At 43.9% G+C, this 23,282-nt stretch overlaps 1 protein-coding gene across 2 annotated transcripts in view; it reads right to left on the minus strand.

Moving 5' to 3' along the window:
• Positions 1-215: 215 nt before the first annotated feature.
• The window catches only part of otud7b (OTU deubiquitinase 7B), a 34,482-nt gene continuing 11,415 nt past the window's right edge, over positions 216-23,282 (minus strand). The window contains exons 2-12 of one of the 2 annotated variants that reach the window (XM_086153717.1): positions 13,731-13,938; positions 11,845-12,015; positions 10,559-10,786; positions 9,830-9,931; positions 8,723-8,850; positions 6,537-6,643; positions 6,020-6,147; positions 5,370-5,519; positions 4,607-4,721; positions 3,483-3,561; positions 216-1,828 (exon numbers count right to left, since the gene is read on the minus strand). In XM_086153717.1, coding sequence (XP_086009843.1) covers positions 341-1,828; positions 3,483-3,561; positions 4,607-4,721; positions 5,370-5,519; positions 6,020-6,147; positions 6,537-6,643; positions 8,723-8,850; positions 9,830-9,931; positions 10,559-10,786; positions 11,845-12,015; positions 13,731-13,815 — 2,781 coding nt within the window. In that variant the 5' untranslated portion in view covers positions 13,816-13,938 and the 3' untranslated portion in view covers positions 216-340. Of the gene's footprint in view, positions 1,829-3,482; positions 3,562-4,606; positions 4,725-5,369; positions 5,520-6,019; positions 6,148-6,536; positions 6,644-8,722; positions 8,851-9,829; positions 9,932-10,558; positions 10,787-11,844; positions 12,016-13,730; positions 13,939-23,282 lie in introns of both variants that reach the window. The other variant, XM_086153716.1, reaches the window with a different exon arrangement.

Below are 23,282 nucleotides of genomic sequence, written 5' to 3' on the forward strand. Positions count from 1 at the left end.
CACACACACACACACACACACACACACACACACACACACACACACACACACACACACACACACACAACACCTGCATAAGAGCCACAGCAAAATGTAACAGAAGTGCAGTTAGTCAATTCCGCTGTGAAATAGGAGACCCAACCCCCCGCAGTCTGAGACCACCTTGGTTTTTCTGTAGACTCTGGGTCACTTTTCAAAGCTGACAGTTCCCACAGGTTCAGCTGAAAAGAAGGGATGTGCCTTTCTGTTGTCCATCCAAAGGCTGATTGGCCCAAACCATGTGTTTTTTTTTTTTAGTAGAAAAGGCCACTCATCAAATTCAAGCCATACCGAGGTCCACTCAGAACCTGTGGATGGCTGGTTCTGTCTCCCTCTTCTTCAGCTCTTCCCGGTAGCAGTAGGAGCAGTAGTTGCCCGTCTCAGGGTGTCCGTAGTAGGTGCAGCTGGGTGTCCGACAGCGGCTGGACTGCAGGCTGGCCAAACCACCGGCACTGCCTAGTGAGTAGTGCCTGACTGGGAGCTGCCCGCTCCGAGAGTCTAGGATGGGACGAGTGTCCCGGTAGCCGTTGGTGTAGCTCCCGGTGGCGGAGTCACACACCGGGTAGTCCGGCGGGTCAAACTCTAAGGGGTATGAGGGCGCAGGGTGTGACGGGCTCAGAGAAACGGGGCCCTGTGAGTTATTGCACTGAGGATGGATGGGACCCTGTGTCACGGGGCAGTGCCGAGGAAGGGTAGCGTATGAAGGCAGGCCGGGGTATGAGGTCGCAGGGGAACCGCCTGCTAGCTGGCGCCGAGTATCCACGTAGCTGTGCATATGAAGGTGCTGGGTGAGGGGTGATGGAGCCGGGGGCTGCTCGATGAAGGTGGCGCGGGGAATGGGAACGACGCCCGAGTACATAGACGGGCTCAGAGGAGAGGCTTTCAGCTGGTTGAAGGAGGGGGGGAGGTTTTCGGAGAGCTCCTCTTTGGCCTCATATGGCCGGTATGTCAGCTCTGGGATGCCAACTGTCTCCTTCTTGGGGGGGTGGATACCATTGGTGACACCCTTCCTCTCCGCTTCGCGGCGCTGCTGCTCCTGTTCAGCCCGGAAACGATCCTCGGCATCGGCGAGGTAGCGCTGGATCATCTCCTCCTGGAAGGGCTGGCGGTTACTGGTGGTGAGGAGGCTGGCGAAGATGAACTTCCTCTCGCCCTGCATAGCGGCCCTCAGGATACCCAGGCTGACCTTGACGTCGGCGCTGTACTTGTAGGTCTCGCCCTCAGTGCTGCTGCCGCCGCTGCTGCTCATGCTGCTCCCCGTTCCGTTGAGGCGCTCGCTTCCCGAGGAGGGGGAGCCTTTTCCGGAGTCCTCGGAGACGTGGGCTGAAGGCGAGCTGTCTTTGCTGCCCTTTCTCCCCCTAAAGGAACCCTTCTTCTTCTCCCCGCTCTCCGGCTTAGAAACAGCAGCTCCAGCGTTTTTTCCCGTCATCAGTCCACCCACGTTCTTCTTCAGCTTGCTGCCCAGGCTCTTGCCAAAACTGCCGAGCTTATTGGCCACAGAATCTGCCCTCTTCTTGTCTTTATCCTTCTCCTTGTCCTTGTCCTTATCCTTCTTGGTCTTATCCTTTCCCATCGTTCCTGTTCCGCTGCTAGAGGAACTTGACGAGGATGAGGAGCTGTTTTTGGCCAAGGTTCCGCCCCCATTGACCATCGACCCCATGGTGGTGTCACCGTTGCCGTTAGAGCTGCTGCTGACTGACTCTTTGTCTGACTCTCCCGAGTCGGGAGGAGTACGTGCGTCTTCTCCTGCCGATGCAGTAGGAGACTCGGGCTGTGCCAGAGGGGCTTGCTGCGAGGGTTGGGGGGCAGAGGAAGCATAATCTCTCATTAAATCAATGTGCATTGATTTATCAGCAAGATCACATGACAGACACACAACAAAGAACTGCCTGGAGCTGACAGCATTATAAGTAAGTTTTAGGTGAAGTATGCTCTTTTTATCTATTGACTGTCTACAGACAGTGTTTTGCTTATTTTCAAAGATTACTAGCCACGGATTTGCTGATGGTATTTCCCATGACTTTGAAATTAATTTAAATTAATTTATTGAGGAAAAAAATTAACTCAATGGTAGGATACCCGATGTTATAGCAAAACTATCCCTTAAAAATCACAATACTGTATCATAATTAAAACTGTGCATGCTGTGCTTAGACAGATCTATTGACAGATCAACCTTTCTCAGAGTAAACACACATACATCTCTCAGGTCTATAGAACAACTAATAAAAAACAAGAAAAAATATTAAAAAAACAGATATACAGGATGTGCAGAGACTGAGTCACCAAGCTATTTTCTGCAGACCAAGGCAGGAAGAAAATGACTCAGGATTCAGACGCATTTTATCCCTAAAGGTAACGAGGCTGGAAGATGAAGGATGCTGAATTTGGAGATTAAGAGAGGTGTTGATTTCGGATGAGGTGAAGAAAACAGTCCTGTCTCTTTGAAGCATAACATGGCAGAACTTTAACTTATCGAGCTCTTAAGTCTTACCAGCTAGGGCATGAAATGGTTTAAGCTAAAAAAGCTAGCTAGAGCTTGGACTTGGAACCAAAATACTGTTTTGACTTTACATTATTGTGAAAAATGATGATGCTAATAGAAGAGCAGACAGCACAAAAGTATTCATATTATCTACACTATTTGGACTTTTATTAATTTAAAGGTTCATTGATTTGGTCAACTATTCTGGAGTATCAGCCATGAATAAATCTCATCATTTCAACATTTATAACACCTGTATGATAATTTGCTCTTTTCAAAATCTCAAAAAGGCCCTTTTCCAGGAAGGTGATGATTTTCTTGAAATTCCTTTCACATTTTGGGGCATTTTGTTGCCAATTTTGAGAATTTGGGCTTTTTTTCCCCTGATACATTTTTGCCTAACTTCTTGCAAATTATTAGTTTTATTAGTTTCAGTGCATCTGAAAAACATTTGATGTATTTTCAATCCACTGGTGGCGACACGCCATGATTAGGGTACAATCGAAAGCACTGACAGAAGAAAAAAAAACACATTTTATACCTGCTCATCTTTCAACGCTTTGTTTTTCTTTCCAATTTTCTGTTTATTTTCATTATAAAAGCAATCTCTTGCTAATTTTAAGGTTATTCATTCCAGCTAAGTGACACTCTCATAACATTTATTACAAAATTATCATTATGAGTTCTAGATTATGTAATATCTATAATTTCAGACCTATATGTGATCAACTGAGAGACAGTCTAAGCGAAACACTCCTCTCGCCTCATGTCATTTGTCTTTGGCTCGAGACCAGTGGATCAAGGATCACACAATTTTTTGAAATTTTGGGTTATGTTTTTCTTTTTTTTTTCCTTGGAAAGCACAGGATTTTCTTTTTCTACATTTCTCTGACTGGTAAAATTATTTAGAAGTCTTCCAGATTTTTCCGTGGTGTTGGGAACCCCCCCCCATGTTTACCTCGCAGGGCAGAGGCAGCCAGGTGAGGGTCATGTAGCTGTGCAACATCTGGAGCTTGGCCTCTAATGACAGAGCCACGCTGGGAGGGAGAGGCAGAGGGAGAGGTGGGTTTAATGCAACAGAATAAAAAGACTACAACATGTTATTTCCTCACGTTAATACAAACAACCGAATGCAGGTTTTTAATGGTGCTTGTAAAATGGATAATTTGCCTCTGAATGGCGAACAGCTAAAAGCCTTTTGCTGTTTCGTGTTCTTGCAGCCCTTTAAACCATCACTCTGCTGAAAGGGCCCGAGATGCACAAAGAATGAACCCGCTGACCTTTCCTCAACAATGTTAACAACCACTCATGTCAAATTGTCTGCTCACCCTTCGGTCGGACCAAGACGTCCGCAGCCTAATCAACCGAGGGAAAGTGGAGGGCTATTTATAAACAGCGCTGCTTTTTCTGGTCCATTCATAGAAGGTATTTAGAGCTAATCTTGTTCTAGCGGGCAGTTAGTCTGGTAATCTGGAGTCAGGAGTCAATCCCGACAGCTGTCAATAAGGTTGCGCAGACTCATGCTGTGCCACTCCAAACAATTCTCCTGTGAGTAGAACTGTACAAAAAAAAAACATGCTTTGATTTTTATCATTACCTGATATTTGCTTATTGTATAGTACCTTTGTGAAATGTACATCACATTAAGGTTGCAAAAAATAAACAACCTGAAAATGCCTTAAAGGGTAGTGAATGGTAACACAAGGATCAGCAGTTGAATAGAGCAGAAGCAATGTGTCTTATTTATTTTCAAAAATAAAATGTAAAAAAAATTACTTATCTTAACATGCATTTTGATTTTGAGTTCTTTACTAATATTCTTCTTATCAATGTCATATTTATCAACTGAGTGGCAAATTCCCTACCGTTTTCTTCCAGGGAATAAGTTATTTTTTTTCATTAATTGAATTTTTAACAGGATGGAATGTGACTGTATGGGAGAACATGTAATAGACAAATAAGTAAAAATAAATAAATGCTTTAATAAAATGCAAGGCATCATAGTCAGACCATTTTCAGTGCATATCAGTTTTTTCTTTTTCCCCTGCTCTCCTCACCGCCGGGGCGTTTCTCTGTACTGACCTTGCAAGCATCACATTGTCAGTATCATCCTTGCCCCACTCCCAGTCCTTCCCAGGGTCCACGGCAAAGTGCAGTGGCAGCATTTTGTGCTCGGAGTCCGTGAGCGGGATCACCACTGCTGGTTGTCATCGAAAAGAACAGTCACCGCCTGAACTCTGCACCCTGGATTGTTTTGCCCCCTTTTTCAGTTTCCATTGTAATGTTTAGCTGACCGGTATTGCATTTTGAAAAGTTTGATATGCCAGCGGACAATTCACTGCAAAAAGAAAGAGCAAATTCGACAGCCTCTTACAAAAATCTCAGGCAATTGCTTATTGTTCACTTCCAGGTCATTTCTGGCTCAAACTTATTATACTTGTCACTGAATAAAACCACTTCCAAATATTACTTTGCTTCAAAAAGCTGAAGGTGTTCATCATTCTTTTCAGACAGGATTCAGGCTGCTGGCCCCTCCTTTCAACCTTTGATGCATGTTTATGTGGTGCCGTGCACTGAATGCATTTAATTTACAAGGTTCCTCTTTAAGATGATCATAAATCCCTCATTCTGTTAAAAATATTCAACTCTGTTTTCCATTGCCTTTCTCTCAAATCCACATATTAATTTGTTTGAGTACACCATTCTTAGGAATCTGCCCGCATCTCAAAAGGGCCACACATGTTTTATGAACGCTGCTCATGTGTTTTCAAGTGAGCGAAAATATTCTCATCATCCGCTTGATTTCCATGTGTTTGGCGGTGGTGAACGGTGGGAGGGCCTTCACCTTGCTCTTTGGAACTGTCCTTTTGCTCCATGGACACCAGGGCAGAGAAGTGCGCTTGGTCGTAGGCCAGGACCAACGGTGAGCGGTGGCACTTGGCAGCCGGCACTTCCAGCGGTAAGTAGATGCCTCCGAAGGGAATGGGAGCGAAGGCTGGGGAATGGAAGACAAGGAGAGGGCGGATGAGCTGCTGCGGGCCAACAAACCGGCTTGCAATCTGAATAAACAGTTCGCTTGTCCAAAAGGTCTCGGGTATCTGTGATTGATCAGATTAACAGCGGTTTCATCTCTGGTCACGATAAATGGCGCGTCTGATTGGTGGAAACCAGATGAATGGCTTGACGACTGAATGTGTTCGAACTGAGTGTCAGTGTGTTCATGAGAGGCAGATGTTGAGCTGCACGGTCTCAAGTCTCCTACGGCGGTCCCTGAAGGTCAAAACAAACTCAAACACAACAATCGCTGTGTTTTGTTACTTGCTGCTGTGATTTGACCCCCAGGACCACGAGTTTCATCGTTTTTAAATGACAATATGTTTGTTTTTTTTTCCCAAGGTGTGATGATCCAGCTGTTATTCTAGTCCTTATCCGTTTCATACGTGCAGGGTGAAAAATAAGATGGCTTCATGATCAATGGCGTAAGACAAAGTTTACCCTCCCCTCCGGAGTCCCTCAGCATGGTGTCGGCCACCACCACGATGGGCCTCCTGAGGACGTGGGCCAGGACGAAGACGTGGAACTCCTCGAGACTCTCGTACACCGGCTCGTCGGAGGACTCCCCCCTGAAGACGGCGGCAACAGTTTCAACCACATGACCAAATCCCTTCTGATTCACCATATGTTTGGATTGAAAATCAATATTTAAAGGATCACATTAGTGAAAATCGCTATCATAATGACTGTTATTAATACCTTTATGTTTCCAGTTTTTCTCACACACACGCACACAACAAGTCAACATCACTCTCCATTCACAGAGGAAACAATAAAATCCCATGCAAAAGTGGAAAACACGATGACAAAAAAAGAAGTTAGCTAATGCGATAAGAAATAAACAGGAAGGAGTTTCTCTCGCACGCCATGTTTATAGAACTGCACACGACATGCTTGTTCCAGTCTAGAGAACTTTGAGAAAGTTTGAGGGGGAAAAAAAAAAAAAAGTGGCGCTGACCCGTTGGTGCTGCTGGTGCTGTAGTGTATCCTCGGCTCGCTGGAGGCCAGCTTCAGCAGCTCGTTCCATTCCTTCTGCCACTCCTCCTCCGTGTACAACAGGCCGGACTGGAAAGGGGAAGAGGAAGAGGGAGACATGTTTGCCACCTCAAAAGCGTCGGATGTCACGAAACCCCGCGCTAATGTTTGCGGGTGTCTTATCAAGAGTTCTCATGAATCCCGGTCTTCCATTGCAAGCGGAGACGGAACCCTAATTAACATTGCGTTCTTAACCTCCGCATGGATCCAGGCAGAACCCGCTCATCAACATTTCCCTCTGAAGTGCTGTCTGTATTCATTCCACAGAGTCACACAGCCCCTGCAGCAGTCGGGTTGAATTCATTTGCCGAAGGACAACTGTGGCGCTTCCGAGACGCAGAAGTCATTAGTGCGCAGAGTGTGTCTGCGACTGCAAGCACGTCACATATTTAATGGGAGTGTGCTCGCCACATTTCCTAAAGTGAGTCTAGAGGAGATAAAAAAAAATAAAAAAAAACACCTATCGCTAATTAGCTTAGCACATATCTCGAAACCCTGCTACATTCTTGCTCCGTGCTCATACACCCTCCCTACGTTATCAAGTGATGATGAATACCGGCGAAATTGGGAGACAACGTAATCATGTCAGCAAACACATCAAGAGACACTTCCCGGAACAGCCTGTTCTGTTGACGTTTTTAAAGTAGCGCTGAAGACGCGCTTGTTTGCTGTTACACGGGAGTCTGGGGTTGTGTTTCATTGAAAACTTTTAATTTGAATTTCATTTAAATATTCTTTTATCACAGGGTGGCACGGTGGATAGTCTTCCGCATCATACAAAGTTCCTGGTTGGATTCCAACTGGGAGCCTTTCTTTGCATGCTCTCTGTGTCGCATTCCTCCGGGTTCTCCGGTTTCCTCCCGCAGGCCACAACGGGCAGGAGGTTCACTGGAAACCCTAAATTGCCGAACGTGTGAATGCAGGAGAGAATGGTTGCTCAGGATAAAAAAAAAAAACATCCTCTCGCCCAATGACAGCTGGGATAGGGGAATAATGAATGAATGAATGAATGAATTTTTAATTCTGTTTGACTCTTAATCATGTTTTTGAACAGCACTTAATAGAAAGCTCTTTATAAATGTATTCATAATATTACTATTATTCTAATTACAGTCCTGAAAACCCACACCGCGCCATCAGCTCAGTGGTGTTTTTAAAAGCCATTAGATGGACTTGACTGATGATGATATAACATATCATGCCAATTTATATGAAATTACAAATCTGTCCTTCATTCTTCTTTTTGCAAAATGGAAACCATACTGAATGCTTTTTTTATGTGGGTTGAGTTCTGCCAATCCGCGTCTGAAGAGAACCTGTCAAAGTATAGGGATCACAAGCAAACAGGCTAAAAGACTGGAGAGCTTTATTTCGCTGTTTAATGGAAAGTAATGTGTAGTTTATGTAAAACAGCCTTTTGCTGGAAGCAGTATTTACTGAATAGTGGGAACGGTTAGGGATGAAACAAACTTCAAACTTCTGGGTTTGCTTCCTCCATGCACAACGACAAAACTATCACTGAAAACCACTGCAAATCAATTTATGGCGAACAACAAGTAACAAATGCAAAGGAGGGTAAAGACCTTCAGACCAGCTAAACCTGCAGTGCAAACTGTCTTGTAGCTGGCATACGCCTCAGGATGAATTCCGAGGGGTTCAAGGACGGAATTTGACGTTAACAGCACCGAGCGCTAAAGGTGTTACGTATAGAGCACAAACTACTCTGGATTATTCTGACTGATGGGCCAAACGGCAAAGGACATTACAGGAAGATATGGAACGACGTCCGTGCTGAAAACATTGACTGGGCAAACTGGAGGACGCTTGTCCTTCCTGTTGCCTCTGTGCTTTCAGGCAGCCCGGGTTTTATGAGCTGGCCAATCTACAACAGCCATCTGTGTGAATGTGACATTTTTAAATGTTATAGAACCGCAGAGCGGGCGGCTGGAGGCCCGCGCCGGCTATCCGACGCACACTTCAGCCCTGATTTCGCACAGCCCTCTGTATGTCTCTCCTGAAACATGGAATCGAGACGCGCAGCCCTTCCGTCACAAGGTATTTTTATGTTTAGATCAGCCGTCAGTGAACGCCGCAGCCTCCATAACAGACCTCTTTGTTTTGCTGCGTCTGCTGCCACCTCCACCTGCGCCTCAGAGCCTCCCGCTCCAGCCCGTGATCCATCAAGGCGTAGAGGGATTTACGAAGCATCAGGTCCCGGTCATGGAAGCCCCACATCCCTGGGGAACAAAACATGCAACACAAATTTACATCAGAAAACAAGGAATAGGGATATATTCAAGCTTTAATGTTCAGAAAAGGTGAATTCTGAATGAAGGGTGTTTGATCAAAAGTTGTTAACAATATATAGTAAGTTTTCCATGAGTGGATTTTTGGAAATCCTGTTCGTCTACCACCGACGTGTCAAAGATACAAAGGCCACTGCACTGAAAATCACAAATTGTTGACAATCCCCCCCTTTTTTTTTCCTGTTCTTAAATCACCTTTTTTAAACTCAAGTTATGGTTCAAGGTTATAATTGTGTGTCTCCATATATTAAATTAATCAACAGGTACATTAAAAAGTTAAATATTTTTTGAACTTTGAATACTTTTTTGAATATTTTACTCAGAAGCCTGGTATTTCGTTATAAAATGTCCTTTTTTTATTGATCTTGTGAAATATTCAGATTTTTTTGAGATACTGGATTTCAATTTTCAGTATATGTGAGCCAAAATCATCAAAATGTCAAGAAATAAAGACTTGAATATTTCACCCTAAGTGTAATCAATCTATATAATGTATGGGTTTCCCTTTCTAAAAAAGTGACATTTTTCTTTATTTTTATTTTGATATTCTTCAAATTTTTAAATATACCCATACGGGATGTGAATGAGAGAGTGAAGGCTCGAGCCCACCTGTGCCCTCGGTTGCAGGATAAGCGGTATTAATTAATAAATTAATTAACTAATTAATTGATTAATGGACAAAACGTTTGCCCTGACTTCCATGCCTGCTTCATCAGGTTTAAACCAATGTCAATGACTGCATGTTCCTTTTTAATCTGGTGGAGTTTTGAGGGTGTTAAATGAAGTATTTCCATGTCTCAAGCCCAGGAGCTGGTGCAAAAGTTGCCACGATTACGCAATCGTCTGATCGGGCGCAAGGATCAAGCTGTGGGCGAAAGCTGCGCTGCATCGGTGGGTCTCAGACGCTCACCCAGCGAGGCGGCGTGCAGAAGACAGTTTCCATCTCCGCTTGTCGCCAGGGGCAGCAGGTTCTGACAGTTAGGAACGACTTTCGTCCACCAGTTGAGCCGCCCTGCGGACAAAACAGGAACAGAAGGTTCAAACTCACCTGTTTGCATTATAAATACAGCAAGGTCTAAATCCAAAACAGCCACTGTTGTAGTCGGAAACAATGACACCGTGTTCTCATCTCAAATACACCCAACTCCATGCGTGGTTTGGCCAGAAGGGGAATATGTAAAATATGAGAAACGAGTGACCCCTGTTCAGATTAATTGATAAAGCTGAAGCAGAGCTGGGCAAAAAAAAGGACAACACAAAATATACCTTGTGATATCTGCGCCCTGTTTTAGTCAAAATGCTGGAAAAGGCTTTTTCTATTTAATTTATTTTCATTTTAATCATTTTGCTTTTGAAATTTTAGGCAACTTTCAGGAGAATAATGCTGATATGTTGATGCTTTTTTTTTCATAAATTTATTTCAATATTTTCAACTATTTTTCCAGAATTTTCTTGAAGACTTTTACACCACATTTCTCAGTTACTATTCCTTTCCAGGAGGATAATGTTCCCAATTTCAGGACATTTCCAAATGAGAGCACGTACTAGGTCAGGGAGGAGGTCGCACTTCATTAAGATCTCTTTGTACTTGTATGTACCGTATGCAAAATGAATGCAGTAAAAATCCCCCGTCCCTCACCTGCGTGCTCCAGGGCCACCATCATCGACTGCTCGATCAGGTCCCTCTCGATGAAGCCACGGAAGTCGTCCCGGTACATGGTGAGGTCCGGCAGTTGGAAGGTGCAGAGCGGGGTGTCCAGGAGGGGCTCGTTGCTGCTGCCGCCGGTGCTGGAAACGTGAGAGCGGGCCAGCGAGACGATGGTGGAGCTGGCGTGGGATATGCCCCTCGACAGACGCTTCTCTGTGGCTGCGAAGGCGAATTCCAGAGGTTCAGATATTCAGTTGGTAATGATTACGTTATTTAAAAAAAATGTCTCCTCACTAGTCCATATCTTAACCTCATATCTCCTCTAGAGTCCTTGGGCTCTCTCATTCCCCAGGATCCCAAGAGTAGGGTTGGATCTACTACAGCGGTCCTGCCAGGCGCCCACCAATATTAAAGCTATTATTGTATCATGTCAGCTCGAGCCATATAACTGTTAGCGCTACTGTTATTATTAGCATGAGATCATTTGTGGCTGTCCTTCCCGACTCTCACACCCCCCACCGTCTCTATCACCATCTTGCTTTCGATCTTTGTGTCCCTCTTTCCCCCCTTAGCTCGAGACAGAAGGCTGCCCACATTGAGATTGTCTCTAAGGTTTCTGCACCAGTAAAATGCACTGTTCTCTCACCGCTGTCGCCAAGTGTTTGCTCATTGGAAGAATGTTGGGTTTCTGTAAATCACTTTAAAGAGTAGGATCCTGACCTGATATACATGGAAATTCACATTTAACATCTGCCTTGACTTAAAATTTTGCTGAATTCTTGCTAATTGGGTTAAGGTTTGGCTGATTACATATATGGTTTTTTTTTTAACCATATAATAAAAACCAAACCTTTCACAAACCATCCAAGAAATCTGAATGACCATAAATAAGCTTTCAGATGTATTTATAAAATGAAAAAAAATCCTATTACCTCTTGACTATTTACTTACTTACATGATTTCATCCTATTTTACACACTCAAAATCAAGGTTCTTGATAATTTTCTGATCGTTTCTTGCTTGTCTTTAGGATATGAGTTCAAATTGTTTTTAGCAGTTGGCAAATTCACTGGACCTCCAAAGGTAGAGAGTGAATTTAAAAAACAAAGTCATGGATTATTTAATTGAGTCATTATTAGATTATTAAAATGATGCCAATATTCTAAAATTCTGTTGATGTTAAGGAGGCGCCGGGGTGTCCCTCCTCACTCCCGGACGAAGTGCATTCGTGTCTCTTACTCTAAAATTATAACCACGTCCCTGGATGGTGGCCTCACCTTGAACCACTTCATCCTGGCGGTGGAGCGTGGGCCGTCCCACCTTGGCCATCTCCTTTTCAGGAGGCAGATACGACCTCTCCTCGGCATACGAGTATGTCAGGTTCCCGGCATGTACCTGTCGCAGCTGCTCGAAGTCACTGAGGGCGGCGGTGAAGTCCCAGTTCTTACCTGGACAGAGAACATAGGAGTGTGAAGTCGACGGGTCCAGGCAGAGGACAGGGCCACCCCTGACAAATCCCCAGCTTCAAATATTTACCGGTAGTCTCGCTGCAGGGAAAAGCTACCTACCGCGCATTCCTTCCCTTGAGTAAACATAAGCACCGGGGACCGGTCTCTGCTCGCCACTGCGCACTGCATTGCATAACATTACATTTTTAACCAATATCCTTGTCTGCAACTCGGTCTGCTGCTAGGCAACAGCAGCCCTGTTGATCCGAGCTATACCTTCCTCCTGTTAGTGTAATTAACGGTTACGAGCCATACATGCGGACACGGTGGCCAATTTTGCTTGCCGTTCGACTACCGCCAGCTGTATGTTTAGTTGGCAAGCTTGCAGTTGGGGGCGCAAAGTTGCCATAAAGAAAACAAAAGAGTAAAATGACCTCATCCTATATTTGATATGGTCATTAACAAGTAACCGATGAGATAAGCTTCCTCACATCCAAAGCTGAAAGATAAAGGACAGCAAAGCATATATGAGTTTCATAAATGCTAAATATATATTTAGTGTGTTAGTCGACGCTTTGAACGCCCACAGTCCACACACACGAATGACTTCATATCATCAGATAAGACCTCTGGTGTCACAGATTGTCATGAGTCATTATGTGGAACAGGGCGCGACGCTCCAAGGAGCGGCTTTCGAGCTCACAAAAAACCTGCTCTGTTTGTTTTGGGGTTTAATGACTGCACCATCGCACGGGAGTTTGTGACAGGATATTCCACCACCTGTCCCGAGTGCGCTATCTCCTATAACGTGTCTTTTTTGACCCCGTGACCCAGGCGACATTCACCCGTGGGTTTGTTGTGGAGGGGGTGGAGCTGGGGGGCTTTAACATTTAGCTTTCTGGTTGGTTCATGGATTTTCGTGACCTCCAGCTTTCTCTACCTGCATCTACCCAAGTCCTCCTATCATGCATGGCAGGAGCTATTACTGAGTACTTCATGGAGAATAAACACCAAAAATGATTCAGAAAGGCTGACTCACATAGTCAAATAAGACTTATTGATTAGGACAAAAATAATTATCTTTGAAAACACAGAAAACAACTTTTACTTTGAAAACCAAGCGATATGGATGAAAACCAACCTTCCTCCAGATTTCAAAAACAAAACAGGCTTTTGGGAAAACCAGCAGGGGATCGGAAAAGGGGGAGAAATAAAAAACATCTCATTTATAAATTATCATTGTTGTGAGGATTTATAGATTATTTATGGTTCTTTAAAAAAAGATCACTGCTTAACTGCCCTGAACCAAGAATGAATGTGATTATTTCCAGAGCACGCTGGGGACTGAACTGATCAGCGGCTGAACAAAAAATGTTAAGAAAAATAGGGCAAAATACACATCTGTGACAAAAAAAACAAGAATAGGCTATTATCATGAAAGTTAATGGCAAGCAAATAAAACTACACAGAGAGGTTTTTTTCAATATGTACATCATAGCTATTCATAATATTTTTTTATAGTATTTATAAATGTGAAACTATTAGTTATGTTTTCTAAATAAATATAATAAAACTAAAATAGTTATTTACTTTTAAAGATATAAGATATTGTATTGACATATTTTCATATATTTGGAGCCCATTGAAATCCCTTCTAAAAGAGGATGCTGGTTGTTATTCCTCCAGTGTTTGCGACCCGGCGCTCAGTGTCTCACCCTCCAGCAGGTCTCTGGCCAGTCCCGGCTCAGCTCCAGTGGAACGGACAAAGTCGGACAGTACCGTGTCCATGTCAACGGTCATGTGATCATGAATTCACAAGGTGGCGGGTTGCGTTCAAGCAGAAAAAAAAAAGGAGGAAAACGAAGACCACGGTTCTCTCCCTGTCAGGAGGTGGGGCTGTGGAGGCTACTCTGGCAGCCTCACCTGTGGAGACAGAAAAAGATACAAACACATCAGACTACAGTCATTCACCATTCAGACACACACACACACACACACACACACACACGCATGCAAACACACTGTGGCCTGGTTGTTTTTGAACCCGACACCCCGAATGTCACCCATTCCACCCATGTCAATAGCACGCCGCACAAAGTGAATGGGTCTCCTGGTGTCGGATGGCAAAATACGGCAATTCTGTCGGAGAAGCTGTCGGTATCCAGTGACTCATCTCAAAAAAAGCAAAACAAAAAAAAAAGAAGCCTGGATTTGAGAACCACGGAAACATTGGGCTGTGCGTCAGAATACGGATTCAATTCTCTGGCCAACACATCCAGACATGGAACACAGCTTGTGGTTGGTTGAATGGTGTGATCAGAGGAAGAGATGCCATGAGAGAGTCCTTTTCCAAAATCAATTGTTCTAATTTCAACTTTTCAATTCCTGAGCTAAAGACCCGCATCAGCCTAGTGCTGAAACTGGGGACATTATCAAGACAAAGTGGCCATCAATGTGCAATGGACCCGCTACTCCAGGACGCTGGAGGTCATCGATGCTCAGCCCGACAAAGCTGTGAATGAAAGCAGCCCTGGCTAAAGAAGACCAGTGGGTAAAGGTCAAGCTGCAGCTGAAAGCCTTGATTTTACCCAGGAAGTTATTCTGAGGTGGACTGGACTATTTAAACTTCGCTTCGAACCACATTCAGACAGGAATGTTTCTGAGGACTTTTCCCTCTGCTGCTCTTTGCTCAATGGAGATCTGCATTGCAATAATAGCTCCTTTATTTCTTTGTCTTTGGTCAAAAATAAAAGGAAGAAGGGAAGTACAGTGAAGTAAATTACACGTTTCATGCTTATAAACGTTTACACAAAAAACTTCTAAATACAAGGTGATGTAGAGAAGGTTAAGAACTTATCATTAAATTACAGCCTTTTACGGTAGTAAAACAAAACATGCTTTTCTTTCCAGAAGATTAATTTCCGTTTTTTTGGTGTTAAAAGGCCAGTTTGAGAAATCAACAATTCCTTGTCATTTCTATTGCACAAACTCCATCATTAATCCCAATAATTTATCAACAGGGTTGAATGCAATATTATCAACATGTCATTGTTATCAGGAGATATTAACTTAACAATTAAGTGAAACACTGGATAAAAATGCCAGTGTTCCTGATATGATGTCATATACTGCAGAATTATATATGCTAGTATAAACCCCCCCCAAAAATTTTTTTGGTTCTCTATTTTTTTTAAACTAAAAGTCAACACTTTAAAAAGCATTAAAAAGCTAATATTATTTCAATATATCTATGCTTGAGCATGTGTCTACTAGTTTGCAGTTGGGTATGCACTGTTGGTATCAGTTATTGGCCAGAAAGTGAGTTGTAACATCTCCGTCTTAGAAAAAGATTGAGAAAAGAATCATCAGTATTTTTTAAAAAATCACAGTCTTTGTCAGTTTGTGACTCTGAGAAATGAAGTGCAACTCCCTCACATTCTACAGCAGCTGTTTTTGTTTCCAGCTCAAACATCTTGAAGGGACCGCTGCGTTTCAGATGATCTTTTTTGCATTTTCACAGCCCTTTCTGTTGCCTCTGGACGGTAAACAGCCCACACCCCAGCCTGCGGGTGTTCTGCTCCTCTGCAATTCTGCCTTGAGCTAAAAATGCTCCCCTGCTGGAAGCTGCGGAATGCAGCTTGGAAACAAAGCCCCCCGCACCTTCTAAGTGGAATTATGTCATTGACGGCTAAACCCTTTAGTCTTAAGTAATGTCATTAACAGCGGTGGCTGTCCTCTCTGCAAGGAAACACTGCCTAGAGGTCTGTGGCCAGAGGACTGCAACCCTATGGCAATATGAAGACGAGCAAAGGAGTCCCTCCTCTAACATTGGGAACAGCAGTCCGTTTGCACCAAGCAGGGATGCGATGCAAATGTCTAGGTGAGTCCAACTCCTGTGGCTGATTGACTGTCTGCGCGTAGCGAAAGTGACACCGCAATAAAAGCCGCTTTGAATACTTCAAGGCATACCTACATCACATTCCAAGATCCTGATTAAAATTTGCTGTCCACGTGACGACACACCATTAGGACGGCGGCGGCCGTTTCCTGTAATCTGTTTGAACTGTCCTTTCTATTACCTTGACATTCACGACCTGCTCAGATCTGGTCCTCGCTGCCTTTTTTTTTTTTCAAATTTCCCATCAGTCATCTATTCCCCCCCCGTCCCTCGGCTCACCCGCCATCCGGAGCTCTTCCGCCACATCTCTGACTCAGTGAACCCGTTGCCACCATGCCTGATGAGTCACGAGTTTACACTTTACATCTCTCTGTCATTCCGCTGCTGCACGCTCTTCCCTTCCTCCCTCAGTCTCTCCATCATTATTAAAAGAAAACAGTGGAGTGGGAGAGGAGCTGAATTCAGGAGAGAATGTCTCTCTCAGCAGGCAGTTTGTTTTTTTCTCAAGCGCTCGCTGCAGAGTCAAGCGTCCAGCGAGCTCCTGCAGAGTCTCCGTACATTCTGAAAGTTTCAGCAGGACGAAACGTGTTTGGCCTGACAAGAGCACGGCATCAGGACACATCACAGTTACCATATCGCTACTGGTCAGAAGATGTAGAATGACCCAGACCAGGAAGAAGAGGGTGATATTAACACAGACTGGGGGAAGCGACGACCCGTATGACATTTCAATCCACACGCTATGTTGGGGTTTGATCGGTCATGGGACTGTTGAGGTGTTGGACGCTGGGAAAAGCAGTAGGCAGGAGAACATTTGAGCTGAATGAGAACATTCTGTTGACACAGAGCTATTGTCACTTCTCTGTGTGATCTGAAAGGATCTGCTTCAGTCCTGTGACTTCCTTGACCTTTATCCCGACGTGGGATGCTGACAGGTTGGATTCGCGGAGGATCGGGTGGACAGATGTCACACAGCGAACACAAGGTGACAATGTCACACTGAGACACACGACTTTCCAGGCTCCCTTAAACCTTCAGACAATTTAATGTGACCTGCATGTATACAGGAGGTCCAGCAATTCGGGCACATTTCCGTTCCAACGGCGCGAGGTAACGTGACTTATACCGTTAGCCGGAACATAAAAAGCAACAGAAACGGAGGCACAAGCGGTGAATGTAAACAAAGCCATCTCCATCGTATAGCAGCTTGTGGCGTCATATTTTTTCGCTACGCTCGCCAACTATTTCCCAAGTGAAATTTGTTTTAACATCGCAAATCTACCCCGTGAGTAAATTAATGGGAGATGGCGACGTAACCACAAAACGCCGAATACTTGGGACGTCATAAACGACTTTGCAAAGGTTTTGAAAGAACTCGTTGAAAACTAAGACTAGATTCTTTTGCCATCATGCAATGTTTTCCCATCATGCTGGTGCCAGGTTTCCTGTGTCCAATTTTGTCGGAGCTCATCTATTGGTCGTTTATTCAGTCGTTAGGGTGCCGTAACACAAAGACGATAATATCACACGCAATTAACATTGTCATAAGCCCCAAGATGAGGCAAAGACTCAGCTACAACTGCGCAAAGACTATAAGACTACCAGCTAACGCTTGATGACCGAGATGTTGGGAGTGCACTGCAAGTCCAGTAAGACTCCCCTATGACTCTTAAGGATTTCCATCTGACTTCCAGTTTTATGACTGCGACTGGAAAATATTTAGGTGTAAGGCTGGTATTAGCTCACGATTTAACGTTTACATGTTGACCAGTGGTCAGAGCTGGGTGTTTGGCGCTTTTACCTCCCAGCAAGAAGCTCTCTTGTTTGATTCCAACAGAAGCTTGGTGTTGGAAGTTTGCATGCTCTCCCTGTACTTACGTGTCGCCTCCAGTCTCCCTGGTTTTCTCCCAAAGTCCAAAAGCATACAGTATGTTAACTGGGGCCCACAAATTGTCCATGCATGTCAATGAGGGTGTGAAAGGGGAAATGTCCCTGTACATGGGCCTGTGAAAGACTGGCAATGGGTCCAGGGTGAACCCTGCCTCTCACCCAATGTCAGCTGGGATGGCCTACAGCCCCATCGTGACTGCAAGATAACCAGTATAGATAATGAATGAATGAATGAATGAATGAATGAATTAATGTTGACAGGGACATCTTTGACCAAATGGATGAAATCTTTAGTTTGGGGATATTCAAACTATTGTCTTCCTATCAGTGACAATTGCACACGAACGATATGCCAATTACATGCAACTGCTGATACATATAAGTGTGAAAAACACCCTTCCTGTAGCATATTAGCACCACATGGCAAACAATTTACAATAACAAGAGCAAGAAAATAAAATCAGAAGTGTCACGGCAGTGATGGTGACTGTACTTCCTTGCTGACAAGGAATGAGCTCAGTTGCCTATTTCATTTTGGAAGCACCAGTATGAGCAAGTATATAATTTATAAATAGCACAAATGCGTTTGATTTATATTCTATTGCATCCCCGGTGTCCACCTCTAGCTGGAAAATTTCAGTCAAGTGGAGCACCGGTTCAAGGTCACAGTGCATCTGAAAATCTTTCTCTCCTTGCATCTTTTTTTTTTTGCTCTTTCCTTTGTTGAGCGGCCAAAATTATAAATTTGGCAACAAGTGAGAAAAATTCTATACAAGGAAGATGATGTGTGGTTTCCTGCTACCAAGAACAGTGCTGCTGCCAACACGGGGCAGCCATGATTAGTGTCTGGGATGGCTGAGCTTTTGTCTGGCAGGATGACTTACATAACAGGAGCTGCTGACAACACGTGGATGCCGGGCTAAGCGGAGGGCCGGGAGAACGGCCTAGATCAGCGAGGGGGGCAGAGGTCACCGCGGCCCACTGCACCGGCCCTCGCCGGAGCACAAAGGGTCAGTTCATTGGCAGGAGTGGAGAAACAAGTTTGTTTGGTCGTGTTCAGATTAGTTCTGAAGAAAACATTTCCTCCTCCTGCCTTCACATTTGTTCCGCCAGGAGAAATGCTTTTCGCCACTGACCGGTGAGCCGCTGAACTGCTGCTCTTTAAGTACAATGCTCAAAGGCATCATTCTCCTCTGGGAGGAGGGGGTACTCTGTCCTGATTCAAACTCCAGCCTGTTCCCAGATTTTTCTTCTTTTTTTTTTCTTCCAGTAACAATTAAATGTCAGTGCACAAATGTCAATGAAAAGAATTCTTGCTCGGCCGCAATTAAGGCTATTGTGCTTTTGTTAGTCTGTGTTTTTTCTACTCTCGCCGAGACTCCCCATCTTCATTGTGGTATCAGGGGAAAATGGCTGGCTTCAATTAACACTAAACGGTTTGACCGTCCTGCATTTTCATTTGAAAAATATGTTTTCATTTGAAACATGCGAGAATAAACATCGGACACAATACCATGTGAATATTCAAGAAAAAGAAAAAGGGGCCACAGAAATCTTTCTGCAATTGGCAATGCACCATTTCAGTTTTTGGTCCACAAACATTGTGCCCAATGTGAGATTGTCTTTGCCGGAAAAGGGAAAAGGAGCAGGGGTCAAAGGCCGATAGACAAGCTAAATGAAACTAAGCAGACGGCTGACTGTAACGTTGAGCTGAGGCAGCTCAGAGCAACAAAGCGGCCTCAGTTACTCTTTCTCCAGGTACAGTTTGTTCAATCAGGGGTCGTAAAGCAGCTCGGTCAACATCAGAGTACATGTTAGCCAACTGTTGGTACACGGCTGTCAGAGTGCAGTCATTTCCTAATTATTGAATACAGCTAATCACGCAAGTGCGTGATTTAAAAAAGCCTAGAGGGTTATATGCTTCTGTTTTTGTAATGAATTTATTCAACTAAAATTCAATTCAGATAAGAAACCAAAATCACATGACCATTACATCCTTTCTACTTTTATTTGGGCCACCACGTCTTATTCTGACAAATGCATGTCGCAGAGCAGAGATCTGAAACAAATTCACCCATTGTGCCGAGGAAGAAAGACATGTAGTTGCCATGTGTGGAAAAAGATAATGTGAAGTTGGTAAATAATGGTGAAAAAAAGCTGTAAACATAGGCTGGAACTCCACCGATGCTTTGCGTAATGACAATGTGGTATTGTGGAGCTACTCTGTGATCAGTGGGGGAATCTGAAAGCGTCGGACTGTAAACAGAGCTCACGTGTGGCCATTCAGCTTTTACTGAACTTAGAAACTATGTGGGTCTGAGTCCATGGTATAGACAAGCATTATTACAGATCAAAAAAGCCATGTTATTTTACTAATGTATCGTTCAACCCCAGCAAGGACCTGATTCTTATACTAGATATGTTTATAATTTCTTCATGTGAAAGCAGTGTTGACTAGCTGTACTGCAGCAAGTACAAGATGGAAAACAAAAAATCATCATAAGAAAAATAAAATAACATAAAGGATAGCTGCAGACCTAGAAAAAGCATATGATAGGGTGCCAAAGGAGCTCTGGTATTGTATGAGGAAATCTGGAGTGGCAGAGAAGCATGTTAGACTGGTGCAAGACATGTATGTTAGCTGTGAGACAGTGGTGCGGTGTGCTGTAGGGGTAAGAGAGAAGTTCAAGGAGGAGGTGGGATGCGATCAGGGATCAGCTCTGAGCCCCCTCTTGTTCACAATGGTGATGGACAGGCTGACAGATGAGGTTAGACAGGAATATCCATGGACCATGATGTTTGCAGATGACATTGTGATCTCTAGTGAGAGCAGAATACAGGGAGAGGACAATCTAGCGAGGTGGAGGTATGCTCTGGAAAGGAGAGGAATGAAAGTTAGTCGCAGCAAGACCGAATATATGTGTGTGAACAAGAGGAACTCTGGTGGAACGGTGAGGCTGCAGGAAGTGGAGATCAAGAAGTTGGAGGATTTCAGGTACTTAGGGTCAAAAGTCCAGAGCAGCGAAGAGTGTGGAAAAGAGGTGAAGAGATGGGTTCAAGCAGATTGGAATGGGTGAAGATAAGTGTCAGGGGTACTATGCGATAGAAGACTATCAGCCAGAACGAAAGGAAAGGCGTACAAGACAGTGGTGAGACCAGCAACGCTGTATGGACTAGAAACAGTTACAATGACGAAAAGACAGGAGGCACAGCTAGAGGCCGCAGAGATGAAGATACTGAGGTTCTCTTTGGCAGTGACCAGGATTGATAGGATCAGGAATGAGTATATCAGAGCCACAGCACAGGTTCGATTTTTGGAGAGAAGGTCAGAGATGCCAGACTGAGATGGTTTGGTCATGTACAGAGGAGGGATACTCAATATATTGCTAGACGGATGCTGGAACTGGAGCTGCCAGGCAGGAAGTCTAGAGGAAGACCAAAGAGAAGATTTACGGACGTAGTGAGCAAGGATATGAAGGTAGTTGGTGTGAGAGAGGAGGATACAGAGACTAGGGTCAGATGGAGAGTTGATTCGCTGTGGCGACCCCTGAAGGGAAAAGCAGAAAGGAGAAGAAGAAGAAAGGATAGCTGCAACTGGTGCAGCTCGCTCAAAGCCACACATACTCACATGCACTTTCTCTGCGTGGTGGTCAGAGAATTACACACTAGGGTGACAATGGCCTAATTTTTCCCATCACTGAAAATGACATGTGATGGCTAATTCCACTGCATGTTAAATGTCGGACACACACACTCGAGCAGAAAGGTCTGTCTCTCTCCCTTCCTGTCTCGATTGCCGTTGCTGCTTTGCCATTCTATTGATGACGTCGAAGGGGAAAGCTGTTTAAAGAAATAATGCCGGGTGACTCAAGTGACGACAGGGCCTTGAGAATTATTTCATTATTTTCGTGGTCTGCGGTGAGACTTGACCAAATGTGGATTACCGACTTGTTCTTTTCCCTTAATTGGCAAGGACATGATGAATGATAAGATCTATAAATGTGTCAGTTCTATTTTGGTTGTATCACATAAAGCTTTCCTGTGCCGTCAGCGAAGGTAACACACCCCCTCAGCCTTGTTAAAGCACATGAGTAATGAGATGGAAGTACAAACAGGGCAGGGCACGGGGCCGACTGGAACTGTGGCAGAAATGATAAGTGTGTCTCCAGACGGTCCTCCATCTCTGGTCCGGAGGGGTGGGACGGTTAGCTCAGCCGACAGATAGCCTCCACAGGAATTTGTAGGGACAGGAAATACTTTGATCTCTATGAGAAAAATGCACTGCGAGCACGGTTTACTTTTCAAAAAGTGAAGGAACACGCAAAAAAAGAGTTTTCTACTTCATTGGGATGCACCAATTTATCAGATCCAAAGAACAACAGTAGTTAATAAATGGCTCTCCCTGTGCTCTGCCATTTCTTTGATGCACCCATTTCCTTTGGTGGAGATGCACGACAGAGCTCAACACTGATTCATAATTTCAGCTGTTTTTTTTTTTTTTTTTTTGTGCAGAGCCTTTTTGAAAGTTTGACCAGCAAAACTTATTTCACAAAAAAATAAAGCGGGGTAATTAAATATGGATTGCAAGGTCAGGGAGACGAATTGGTTGCACTTCTAATACAGAACTTACATAAGTGACTGCTTTTCCATTCACCATTAAAAAATGTCAATGGAATCACTTGAGTTGCCTCTTGTTTACATGTTTAAGGAGGAGGGAGAAAAAAAAAAAGGTTTAACTAATCAGATCTGTTGCAGCAATTCGGCTTATTAAATAAAAAAGAACTTCCCCTCGCTCGGAGGAAATGCAGTGATTTTATTTGGAGCTGCAGGGAACTCTTTGGAATATAAATATGAATGAGGGGAAACAAAAAGCTGCTTGGAAAAGCGACCAGTGTGCAGGAAGGCATGAGGTTTATGGAGCTACATAATATATATAATATACATTATATATATTTAATAATATAATATATATAAAATACATTATATGATTCCAGACGCCTTTCTGAATACAAACAGAAAAAGTCTTTTTAAATGAGTATTTTTCAGATTTTCTGAAATAGTGCACAGTAACAGACCATAAATCTGTTGTTTTGAAGGTTGCAGTCTCACTGGGCTTTTTTGGTTATACTGAAATACCAGAGGCTTCCTGAGAAAAGCAGAATATTCCTGTACAGTAGAACACTCATTCAGATCACTGGTGTCAGAGTCCGCTGCGTGCTCTGTACTTCATGTTCCGCTCTGCGTCTGCCACTAGAAAAAAAAGGGTACATTCTCACTGGCTGGCTACTTCTGTACACTCTCGTCCACAGAGAGTCAGTATTGTTAAAAAATAAAAGAAAACAAAGAAATGATACCCATGAACGTAAGGTCCACTCGGGTGATGCTCACACCTGGTGGCCTGGAGGAAATCCAGACTGAATAAGTGACATTTTCTGATTTTTTTTTTTTTTTTTTGGTGAGGAGGCTACTCTGCAAAATG

Source organism: Fistularia commersonii, chromosome 10, assembly GCF_037954325.1.
Source record: "Fistularia commersonii isolate RoL2024-O1a breed Wild chromosome 10, RoL_Fcom_v1.0, whole genome shotgun sequence".
Taxonomy (NCBI): Eukaryota; Metazoa; Chordata; class Actinopteri; order Syngnathiformes; family Fistulariidae; genus Fistularia; species Fistularia commersonii.